This window comes from Triticum dicoccoides, chromosome 3B (genome assembly GCF_002162155.2).
Source record: "Triticum dicoccoides isolate Atlit2015 ecotype Zavitan chromosome 3B, WEW_v2.0, whole genome shotgun sequence".
NCBI lineage: Eukaryota > Viridiplantae > Streptophyta > Magnoliopsida > Poales > Poaceae > Triticum > Triticum dicoccoides.
In genome coordinates this window covers 812,739,874-812,750,891 of record NC_041385.1, presented here as the reverse complement: position 1 = coordinate 812,750,891, position 11,018 = coordinate 812,739,874, and the positions used below count along the sequence as shown (strand labels likewise).

Here is an 11,018-nt window from a genome sequence, read left to right as displayed (position 1 = left end):
ACCACCAGTTTCATATGAATTTGTATTTTCTTGTGTGATTCATGAAGCACCAGTTCCATACGAGTTGTATTTTCATGTGTGCTAGCTACGATTTGTTTCTATGTACCATGCTTATGCTGCCCATACAAATTGTGAAATGTAGTCTGAAGCTTGATGCATATAGTTTCTCATATATTTAATAAAACTTTGCACTTGTATGCACCAGACCTGTGGGTCAGTTGGTTCAGTTTCATAGTTGTGTATCTGCCCATAGTATTTTTATTGCTGACATCAGATTTCATATGTTATGAGGTACACAACACTGATTACTGATTAGATTTAGATACAAGCAGATCAATATAGTTGTATGAATCAAGCTCTTGTGAGTAGGTGACATTTGTGAGCAACTATTCTGCACATTTTTTAGATAGAAATAGTAACTCGAGCATTGCTGCCCTGTTGCAGGCTTTCAACTCACTATATCATGTTGATCTTGTTGTCTTTATCGATCATTGAGAAGAAAGCAAGAAAGGTATGCTAAAGCTTAAATTTATTGGTTGGTATGAATTGAACAGCTCGTCAAGAAGAGATGTGTTTGGTGATGTTTATGTGCTGAGTTGTGCTACCGTTTACATGATGAATCTTTTGCTGCTGGTTCTTATTAGTTGAAATTGTATATGGATTGTCAACGCTTTTAATCCCAGTGCTTTTTATTGGTTGTTCAGTGTGCGGTTTCTATCTCATATTGATAGTTGATAGAAGGGACCTTGTTACATTTGTAGGGAGCTTGCAGGTTAGAATATCAGCATATGTAGTCTTGGCACATTTGTCGTCTTCTGTAGTCCTTTAGGTTCTTATGCACTCTGTAGTCTGTACTACCAGCATTTAATAGGATGTACTTTCAATTCATTGATGGTGCTTTACACAACTTTCATTGATGGAGCTAGAACTTGTCATCCTGTATGTAGAACAGGGAACACTGTAGTACAGTTCCAGATGCATGGTTTGTAAGGCTGCTCTATCTAGCTACATGTATCTTGCTTATGAATTATTAAAATACCAGTAGTGTGTTTGGTTTGCCTGGCTGGTCAGCGATCATTGATATCTAGTGAGTGCTAATTTGTGAGTCTGACTGATAAATATTTTATCGTGTGTCAAATGCAGGTGCTCTGACATTAGAACTGTTTTTCTTTGTCCGAAGACGTCGTGTTCAGTTGCTGGGTGCCTTTCAGTTCATTGGTTTTGGCACTCGAGGACTACATAGATTTTCTGAAGAAGCAATCTGCAAATTAGTTGAAGAGGTAAAGGAATCAAAGCAAGAAGACTTGTACTCGATTGGAAATTGTGTTTCTGCGCTAGAGATAATTGAAGAGCTATCTGTTTCAGCAAAAGCAAAGGCGCTGCGGCTTTTCAAATGCCCAATGAATAGAGAGATATTCATCAATACCAAGAACCCAAGCCTTAGGCTTTTCTGGTTGAAGGAGGAGATTACTGCAATGGAGAGAACATAAGGTATTCATTCTATGCTAGCTAGACATCTAATGGTTTCTACTAGGCTTTCTTTGCTATGTATATACTAGCAATTGTCTCTAGTTAACTCCCATGACAAATATTTTCCCATCGGCCTCTACTAGATAGTAACACTTGAACGTTCAGTGGATACTTAATTGGGTCTTCAAGCTAGTGGATCTATCCAAGGAAGCTTCCGAGCTCTGTACCGGAACTTGGCAGCACATATCACCTTTGTGTAAATTCAGTCCAGATTGTTCTGGATTCTGTTCATCCTTCTATTGAGAATGTTAAACGGAAAGCAAAGCACATGTGAGATGCCTGAGTATTGAGGAGAAAAGGCTTGTGTTTCTGCTTTGACGGGAGAGGCATGTAGACACTCCAGACTTGGTTATATTCTCTGTGCAATCTCGGCAAGAAGCACTATGCACAACTACAACTTGAAACAAACAGTGTGAAATAGAAAGCTCCTAGTCATATCAAATTTAGGTTGATAATATTTCATCTTAATCCGTTTGTACTAAAAAATAGTCTATTGAAACTGTGAACTGGTGCTAACTTAGTTTTTTGTGTAGTTCAGTCAACATCAAGATGCAGTACCTGATGTCGATGAGGATGCGGAGTGGAGAAACGACTTGAGTAGGGCTGATCGGCGCCTTGCAGTTCTTCTAATTCGAAAGTATCTCTTGCCGTGGACTTGGCAAGTGATAAATCATTTTTTTGCTATCGTGAACAAATTTGAATGATGATGGCACATGAAAACGGTTTCGACCAACGCTCGATCTGAATGAGATGTGGACCGACCGTATCTGAACCCTTGTGAATTGATGGCTATTGGTCGTAATAATTCCTAAAAATCTAGTTTACATAAATTCTGAGATTTTATGTGTTTTTTTTAGAATTATTCGTGGAATTCTTATCTATGGTCCATTGTTATCTGTAGAATTTTGTCTCAAGGCTGTGAAATTTTGTGGAAATCTATTGTTATATGTGTAGCAAAGTCTGTTATGATATGTGTTAATTTGAGGTATTTCCTTCCCTCCCCCTTCTTGCCATTTGGACACCTTGGCAGTGGGGAGATCTCCCACATGGTGGGAGGGATATCATGAGCACAGGAAAATCCCCCCTAGGGGTTGACTGCCCTGGTTTTTTCCTACCCAACAACCAAACAAGGCCTGATAGCCTATAAGACCCACCATGTATGCACAAGGATAATTAATCCATTACTTTCATGACATATCATCTTATATTTTTTTTTCATATTATAGGTATTATACAGTTTAATACCCTATGATCTCCCAACTCAACATGTATGCAAAAGGAAAATTAACCCATAAATTTCATGACAATTCAGCTCATATAGTTTTTCTATATAAGAGAGATTCTGCAGTTTAATAGAACACGTCGTGAATAATTATGAGTTTCCAGTTTTCTAGTACTATTTGTTTTGATTTTACAGTACATGAGGGAGCATTTAAACTCTTGTGCAAAAAATCCATGCCCAAAAGAAATAATCTATATTGCCTCCATCCACTAACTTCTGACTATTCTTATTTTTATTTTATACTAACTCATTTAGCAAAAAATAGGCATTCAACTGGTTGGTCAAAAATCATTGTACCCAGCACCTAGTGAGTTTGCTTATAAGTTCAGACACATGCAAGTATCGTTTTTATACTTTCCAAGATTTCATGATCAAGCTTGATTCCACCTGACACTGAAGTATATAAAATGTCGATTTCAGCAAGGAACAATCAGTAATATGTAAGAGAAATGCCATGCATATATATAATTTATTATCTTAAGGCAATAAAAATAAAATACCCTCTATACGTATACCTCTTGAGTCGAAGCCTGGTATCATTGTCCTGATATAAGTTAGAAGCTTATGCTAATTTAGCATGAGCACATACTGAATTTTCAGTTTACACACGTGATGCTTATGCCTGTCAGTGCATGAGCTGAAGCAGCAAAACCAACATGTTCAACCTAGTGTTAAAACGTCCAGTGCAATCACGTGGAGGATCTTCCACATCTTTTCCCTATATAAGAAGTCAACTACAGTATGGAAGATTAACTAATGTATTTGAAAAATAAGTGACATGCACATGGAAATTGTGCTTACTTCATGCAACTACATAGATGTACAATATAGCAATCTAGTGGCCAATATATAAACTAAATACAGTATGGTTCTGCAGACTGGACGTACATCGTAATGGTCATGGTTGCCGTGATCAATCTCCTAGGAAAGTTGGCAAATTGAGCAGAAGAATCAGTAATGAGAGACGTTGGCGGGTTAAATAAACCACATACTCGAGGTCTTCTCCGCATGTCTATAATACATGATCCCATAATTCCTCCATTAAGAACTATAGATACAATTGTAAATCTTTAAGGAGATACAATTGTAAATCTTTGAGAATGTTAAGCACTTGCCTGAATTGACTATTGTTGTCTCTACTGTTTCCACCAAGAGGGCATGAGTACCAGGATAAATCACTGACTATATATTCCTCGTCTTTGGAAGCCAGATGTGCTTGGCGCTGTGTGCTTTATCGCAAGAAAATTACACTGAACTCGTGCTAGAAGAATGAATCTGCAAGATAGAAAAGGAGGAATAAGTGGAGAAGGAGGCAAACTTGGATCTGCAAGAGAAATAAGGAACATGAACCTGCAAGAGAGAAGAAAGAATAAGTGGTCGCGCTATCCTGCAGCAGCGGCCTCAAAAACTGACAACGACGCTAAAAGAGACCTGTTAGAGCGAACATGCGGAGGAGGATATGCTGCTCATGGCGGCCGTTAGTCGATTGGGCAGCCTGGGGGGTTAAGGCTAGGGCTGCAAGAAAAGCTCGAGACTCGTGAGCCGCCCGAGATCGAATGGTTTTTTTGGCTCGATTCGAGATCGATTTGAAAGGAAACGAGCCGAGTTTGAATACTTTATGTAGCTCGACCGAGAAACGAGCCGATCTTGAGTCAATATTAGCTCGCTCAATTTTAGCTCGATAGCTCGACATAATATCATTATGTTAAATGATGATGCCATTTATTAAATGGCAATAAGATAATCTGTTACCATATATGAGGTCCATGATTTTTCTTCATTTTATTTACCAGCAAACATGGAGGCTTAATTAAGTGCAGAGCTAATTTTGGTATGTGGTCGACTATGTGTTAAATATCCTGTTGTTTTTGGCAAAAGATCCCAATATATGCACCTTCGTTTTCTTGTTTTTGGTCCATGAAGACCACCATTTATTGCAGTTGGCTCAAGAGACCAAGATGATCCCTCCCGAGAACGACGAGATGGTTGTACAAAGTTGTGTCCTTATCTTTGAAATACTTGCCATAAATTTATAATTTTTACTCTCTCATTTAGCTCGAAACTAGCTCAAGATCAACTCGAGATCGTTACAAGCTGAGCACGAGTCATGTTCTACAGCTCGATCATGAGCTTCACTCAGTTTAAGCTCGCTCAAATTTTAATATGAGTTGAGCTGAGCCAACTCCAACTCGCTCGAACTCGACTCGTTTGCAGCCCTAGTTAAGACAAGTTTGATGGATGGAGATCGAGAGAACAAATACAAATCGGCCTGGGGTCATTTTTCTATGAGAATCTGAGTTGAACGTGAGATCTTGGGAGAGTTATGTGCTAGATTTTTTTAATGTTACGTGAGAGATTGGGAGAGTTGGTTCAGGGGTGAGAGAGATATGTGAGAATTTTTTATGTGAAAGAGTTTCTTAGAGATACATGAGAGATTGGATCATGGGAGAGAGTTGAGAATGATCCTTCCTCAAAAAGAAATTGAGATTGATCCCTCAAAGAAAAAAAAAGATGGAGATTGAGATGAGATTTTTTTGTGAGATTTTTTTATGTGAAAGAGTTTCTTAGCGATACATGAGAGATTGGATCACGGGAGAGAGATAAGTCATTACAACGGTTGAGAAGGATCCTTCCTCAATTATTATTTTTGAGATTGATCCCTCGAAGGAAAAAAAATGAAGATTGAGATGAGATTTTTTTTTGTTTCCAGGTTGATCTCCACCGTAATAATTTGGTCCCACCAGTTTAATGGCTCGTAAATTCTAATTGACGTGGGATTTTCTAGGGATTCTAGGATTAGTATAGTAATAGATAGATAATAGGTAGATAGATAATGGATGCAGCTATGATTCTACTCCCCACCAATCACCTATTCTAGTACTATTTTTTTAAGAAATGATGCATATTATTGTAAAAAATTATTTAACTTGTATGAGGGTACTGCTGTAATTCTAGAGATGATGATACTTACTGTAATTCCGATTGCTGGCTGCTGCTACTATAATTCTAGAGATGGTGATCGATATGCACTTTATGCAATTAAGTTCGTGACGTGGTGGTGATGAGCTAGGATACATATTCAAGTATATGTCGTACATGGTTCATATTAGCTCATTGCTATATGTATTTTTTGGTAGATTAATGAGTAAGGTTGCTAAAGGTAAAATGTTGGGTGAGCTACCTGCAAGGTTTAGCTATGTTGGTTTGCCGATCTAAGGATGTGTGTGATACCTGCATCGATCGGAAGCCTAACTCACATGCAGTTCCTGTAAGAATGTCAATATCCTTGCATTGCCAACAACTTTTAGTGAAGCAATGTAGTCTAATCAGTATACTCAGTTTTTTAAATGTTTCGCTTGTATTATAGGGATCTGATTCGATTGCACAGGTGAGAACTACAACACATGAGGCTACAGCCGGTGCACAAAAGGCAGCCATGTTATTCAGGTTAGATAGTCACACTCGTATATTGAACACTATGTATTCATGCTTAATATTTACTTTGTGCACGGAGACCTGTTCTCAATGAGGCTCATGTATAACATCCTACCAAGAGGGGATATCTTCCATCTTCCTGTGGAACCATGTAGTTTCTCGTTTGTGTTAAGATGCAAGTGTCTTGTTCATCTGCCTGCACTAGTAGATACTTGAAATTCCAAGAAAGATATGTAAATGTCTTCACTTGTGATTGATCTTCTAGTATCAATGATTTAATTGCTACCTTTAACTTAAAATAGCAACGTAGTGATGGACGAGGCGATTTGGTTGGTGCTCGGGCTCAGAAGAGCCCGAAATCTGATCCTTTGGTTGGTGCGTCGGGATCGTAGATAGTGTGTCAGACGTGGCAGAGTTGAACCAGGAAAAAAATAAGGATACGAGACCTATACGCCCCGCTGCAGTGCGCTCAGGTGGGCCCTTTTCGTAGCGCGCGGTGGTCATGAGCCGTGGTTCAGACGTTACAGGAAAGCTGAGCCGTCACAGCTGGTCGTTGTGGAGGGTTCGTGGGGGTGGCTGACTGCGGCGGCGAGTGCGGCGGCTGCTGCTTCTTCCGGCGGCGCCGCGATGGAAGCTAACGGGCTGGAGTTCCTGCTGGATTCAGTAGACCGGTGAGTTCTCCTACACCAGCGCTCCTCCCCGGATCTGTGTGATTCATACAAATTTGGTTGCGTAATCCACGGAATTCCCCCCATCCCCCGGCCGCCAGTAACTCCGTTCTGGCTCGCAGATTTCCACTTAGGTTGGAGTTCGCCGATAGTTTGGAACATGCAGATCCGATGCCTTTAGCGCTGCTGTCGAGGCTTGAGGGACAGCCATCGTCGCCGGCGAATTAAAACAGCGGGCCTGGCAATTAGCCGACGGCAGCCCTGGGAGGTCCGAATGTGAGATCCGGCGAAGGAAGAATGATTCGCCGACACGGTCTGCACAATCCTCGGGGAAGGTCAAACCGGATGCCCCTAGGTGCACGAGATAATGCAGACAGTTTTTTTCTCAGTTCAACGTGGCCATCATTTTGCTCGGCAACTAAGAATGTTCAGAAGGCAGGTGGCATGGTTGAATATTGCAGTATGTTCGCATCCTGTGATAAAAGTCTAGTGCAATTCTAATATTACAGTAGGTGATTTCTGTAAATTTGAATGTTCATTTACTGTTAAAATTAAAACGTGGGTTTGGTTAAATTCAGGTTGAGGCTAGACGGTGTCGCCCACCCGCACACACAATAGAATCCCATGTGCGTCACGGATGAGTGGCCTCAAACAATCTATCCGCAAATTTACAGAAGAACCTACTAAGAGTGTGGTGAAACCAGAACTTGGTTTGAGTTTCGACTAGTTGGGTGAGGCGTATGACTTTGACAACTTGTGTTCAGCGGAGGTTGGCTTTGGGATATGGTATGGCAAGAGTAGACTGGATCCTGAGAGAACCAATTTAGTGCAAGAGATCATGTGTGGCTGTTTTGTGAGAGATATTTGTGTTCATCTGAATTTTGTTTTCGATGACAGTGCTTTCTGACGGAGGGATTAACATGGATTATTTATTATGTGGACTTGATGTGTACGGACGAGCAAGTAGAAAGTTTTGAGTGGGTGTTTGCATAATTTCTTATTATGATAGGTGGACCTGCTCCAAAAACAATACTCATAGGTTTTGCACTGTACTAACTTGGCGCGGCAATATTCATTTCTGGTTTTCTTGCATTTGATAAAGCTGACTAGTTGTTTTTGATAGTCTTTGCAGACTATATCATAGCTAAGCCGGCCATTGCCAAAGTGTATCCACACAGTGTGCACAAATGGTGCAAATGGCACATACTGAGAAAGCAAAGGAGTGTCTGGGTTCGTTGTGCATGAAGAAGAATGAGTTCAGACCTGAGTTTCACAAGGTTGTGAACCACATGTTGACGATCGACGAGTTTGAGGCTGCTTCAGGTATGCTGTTGGATAAGTAAAATTTACGGAAGCATCCATATATGACGCAGATATATGATATTAAAACTAAGTGGGTGAAGCCTTACTTCAAGGGTGTATTCTGTGCTGAGATGACAGGCACCCAACTTAGCGGGACTGCTAATCACATGGTTCGGTAGGCACACAACTTGTGCAGGTCTCGGGTAGCGTGCTGCAATTCGAATTTTGAACTGCTGCTTCAGTGAATGCGATTTTTTAAATTGTAGTGGATTGTTATGCCAGGCAGGAGCACAATAAAAAAGGATGGTACAACCAGCCAGTTGGTTCTTGAAACTTTGTTCAGAACAGAGCAGGTAGAGCGTGCATGGCTCCCGCGGCAGTCGTTGGTGAAGCAAGTGGTAAGACAACAACGACGGGTGAAGTTTCAGAAAAAAAAAGACGACGGGTGGTGCTGAGCAGCCTAGGGGCGATGTCACTGAGGTACGTTGACATACAGATAGTGTGTGTGTGGTATCTAGCAGTACAATGGCCGTTGCATTGATTTGCCGCTTGCAGGACGGCCATGAAGCCGGAGGCGTGGACCACGACCGGCGAGGAGGGTGAAGAGCAGTGGGATCAAGACGAGGTGAGATCGTTATTCGGAAAGATTGCCTTGTCTTCTCTCGGACGGTATTTATCAGGCAGTAACATGAACAACAATGCAGCGTGAGGTGTTGGAGTTTGAGGAGGAAGCATGGAAGATCTCCGCAAAAGGCGGGGAATCTACCACGGTCAAACTGGCGGGTGAGGAGAGCTTCAGCGAGCACGATCCAGCGGGTGCAGTCATTATGGACGATGTACCATCCTTCTTGCGATAGCGTTGGCGGCGCTGAGAAGCTGGAGGAATCAGACGCAGAGGTGAGCAGAGGTCCGGCTAAGCGACGGCGAACTGAACCATAGATGGACTTTTATGTTGGGGAGATAGCAACGTTGCCACTGACCATTTTGGATGGCACGTACGTTGTGTACTGATTTGTTTTTCTGGTAAGTTGTTTACTGATTCGTGACACCCTTGTGCGTGAAAGAAATTTGTTGGGAGCAGGCTGTTCAAACTAAAGGAATCCAAAATCCCTAGCCTTTTGTAAACTGTTGTACAGCCAGAAACTTAATGGCCCATGGTTGAAATGGCGTGGAATGTTAATTTGTGCAAGTATGATTATCACGGTGAAGTGTATCGGCGAGGTGAGAAGAAGAGTAGAGGAGAATTTGCTAAACACGATCTTTGATTAATAATGTTAGCTTGCATGCATGGAGATTTCAGCGTGCATGTGGTAAATGGCAGATGAAACAGGAATACAGGATGGCGCAGGAAAAATGCAGAGCCGTGCGGGACGAGCTGTTCCTTCTAACGGCGGCCGCTTTAAATGAGATGATGGCCCATAATATTTCTATATCACACACGGTGAGAATACCGAAAATTCCATATGGGTCATACAACCATATGATCATATTATCTGAGTCATTGGTCCTCCTTGGGATCTGTGCGTATGCAGGTATAAGATGGTGTATTGATGTGTTCTTGAGGTTTATTGTACAGTGCCCCTGACATTGTGCAGACCGCATTTATTGATGGACACCAGAGTGGTCTTCTACTGACCTGGCGTTTGCCATTTTTCATGGTCCGGTTGTGCTCACACCTGGACCGATTTTGACTCGTTCATGCGGAAGTCAGAATAGAGAAATTTATTGTGCTGGCGACTTCACCAGTCCAACAGTTTTGATCATTCAAACTTTCAATTCATAGGCTACAAGCTACACTAACCATCCATGCTGCAGACATAGCACCAGCCTACAAGAACGAGCAGTTACTAGCATTACAACATCAAAGAGCTACCAGTTTGACATGTCAGTTTCCTATAGCACAATTAGAAAACGAAAAAAAAAACACCATAACCACAAGCTGAAACACAGCCACACGTCGGTTTCAAACTAAAAACTTAATTAGCACACTTGACACTACCAGCTTTCAACTCACTTCATCTCCCTTGCTTGCCGTTCGCAAGTATTCTTCATGTGCCCTTCGCCACTGCATTTACTGCATTTGGATTTCTTCCTCGGTTGCGGAGTATCCCCTCTCTCCAGTGAAGTTGTTCTTTTGTGGCACTGGGATTTGCAAATGCTGCAAAACCTACTTCTCTTGGTCATCCCCTCGTACGGCACCTTGTCTCAGGCATTGCTGATCTGCCAGCGTTTCCGTTCTTGCTTGGTGCCACTAATCCAAAACTTCATGCTGCATGACATTCTGTCGTCTTCACGTACACTTCTCCCAGCTCGCTCCCCGTCGGTATCTGCCACATTGTTGTTATCCAGAGTCTTCCAAGCCCTAGCCTGTCACGACATTTGTCAAAAGGGTCCATCACCGGCATGCCCTAGTCTAAAAGCCCCATCAGAGTTTCATATGCCTCAACACTTGCGTCTCCAAGTCGAACCAGTTCCAACACCCTAATGTACATTCGGTTGTGCCAAAAAGTTAGGGATGTGTTGTTGATCTGGTCCAGCCAGTAGTGCTTCAAGTGATCCGGCAAAATAAGTTGAGATATGTCACACTCACACACTTGCTTCTATTCATCCATCAGAGTACATATATACAGATTACAAGAGAGAGAAGCAGAGAACGTGGGAGAGTACAACGGCATGAGCCGGCTATCGCTAGCATGCAGGAGAAGATAAGCACGATGTACGTGGGCTGTTGGAGATGCGCACGACGCGGGCTGCATGGCTAGCGATCTGACGTGCGGGACGTGGGAACGTTCCAACACCCC

At 42.0% G+C, this 11,018-nt stretch overlaps 1 protein-coding gene and 1 long non-coding RNA gene across 2 annotated transcripts; both read left to right on the top strand.

Annotated features, from left to right (window-relative positions):
* Positions 1-130: 130 nt before the first annotated feature.
* Positions 131-2,432, top strand: LOC119282418. Its single transcript, XR_005138736.1, has 3 exons — positions 131-511; positions 1,144-1,491; positions 2,064-2,432. It is a non-coding gene; the product is annotated as an uncharacterized LOC119282418 (long non-coding RNA).
* A 5,937-nt stretch (positions 2,433-8,369) lies between these two features.
* LOC119282417 lies at positions 8,370-9,406 on the top strand. The gene is made up of 3 exons (XM_037562653.1): positions 8,370-8,697; positions 8,773-8,842; positions 8,922-9,406. The coding sequence occupies exons 1-3, from the start codon at positions 8,582-8,584 to the stop codon at positions 9,072-9,074; spliced, it is 339 nt and encodes a 112-aa protein (XP_037418550.1). The 5' UTR covers positions 8,370-8,581; the 3' UTR covers positions 9,075-9,406.
* Positions 9,407-11,018: the final 1,612 nt, after the last annotated feature.

Coding starts and splice junctions, on each gene's coding strand:
- LOC119282417 (XM_037562653.1), top strand. CDS start 8,582: ATGGCTCCCGCGGCAGTCGTTGGTGAAGCAAGTGGTAAGACAACAACG. Junction 8,698..8,772: donor CTAGGGGCGATGTCACTGAG/GTACGTTGACAT, acceptor TGCCGCTTGCAG/GACGGCCATGAAGCCGGAGG. Junction 8,843..8,921: donor AGCAGTGGGATCAAGACGAG/GTGAGATCGTTA, acceptor ACAACAATGCAG/CGTGAGGTGTTGGAGTTTGA.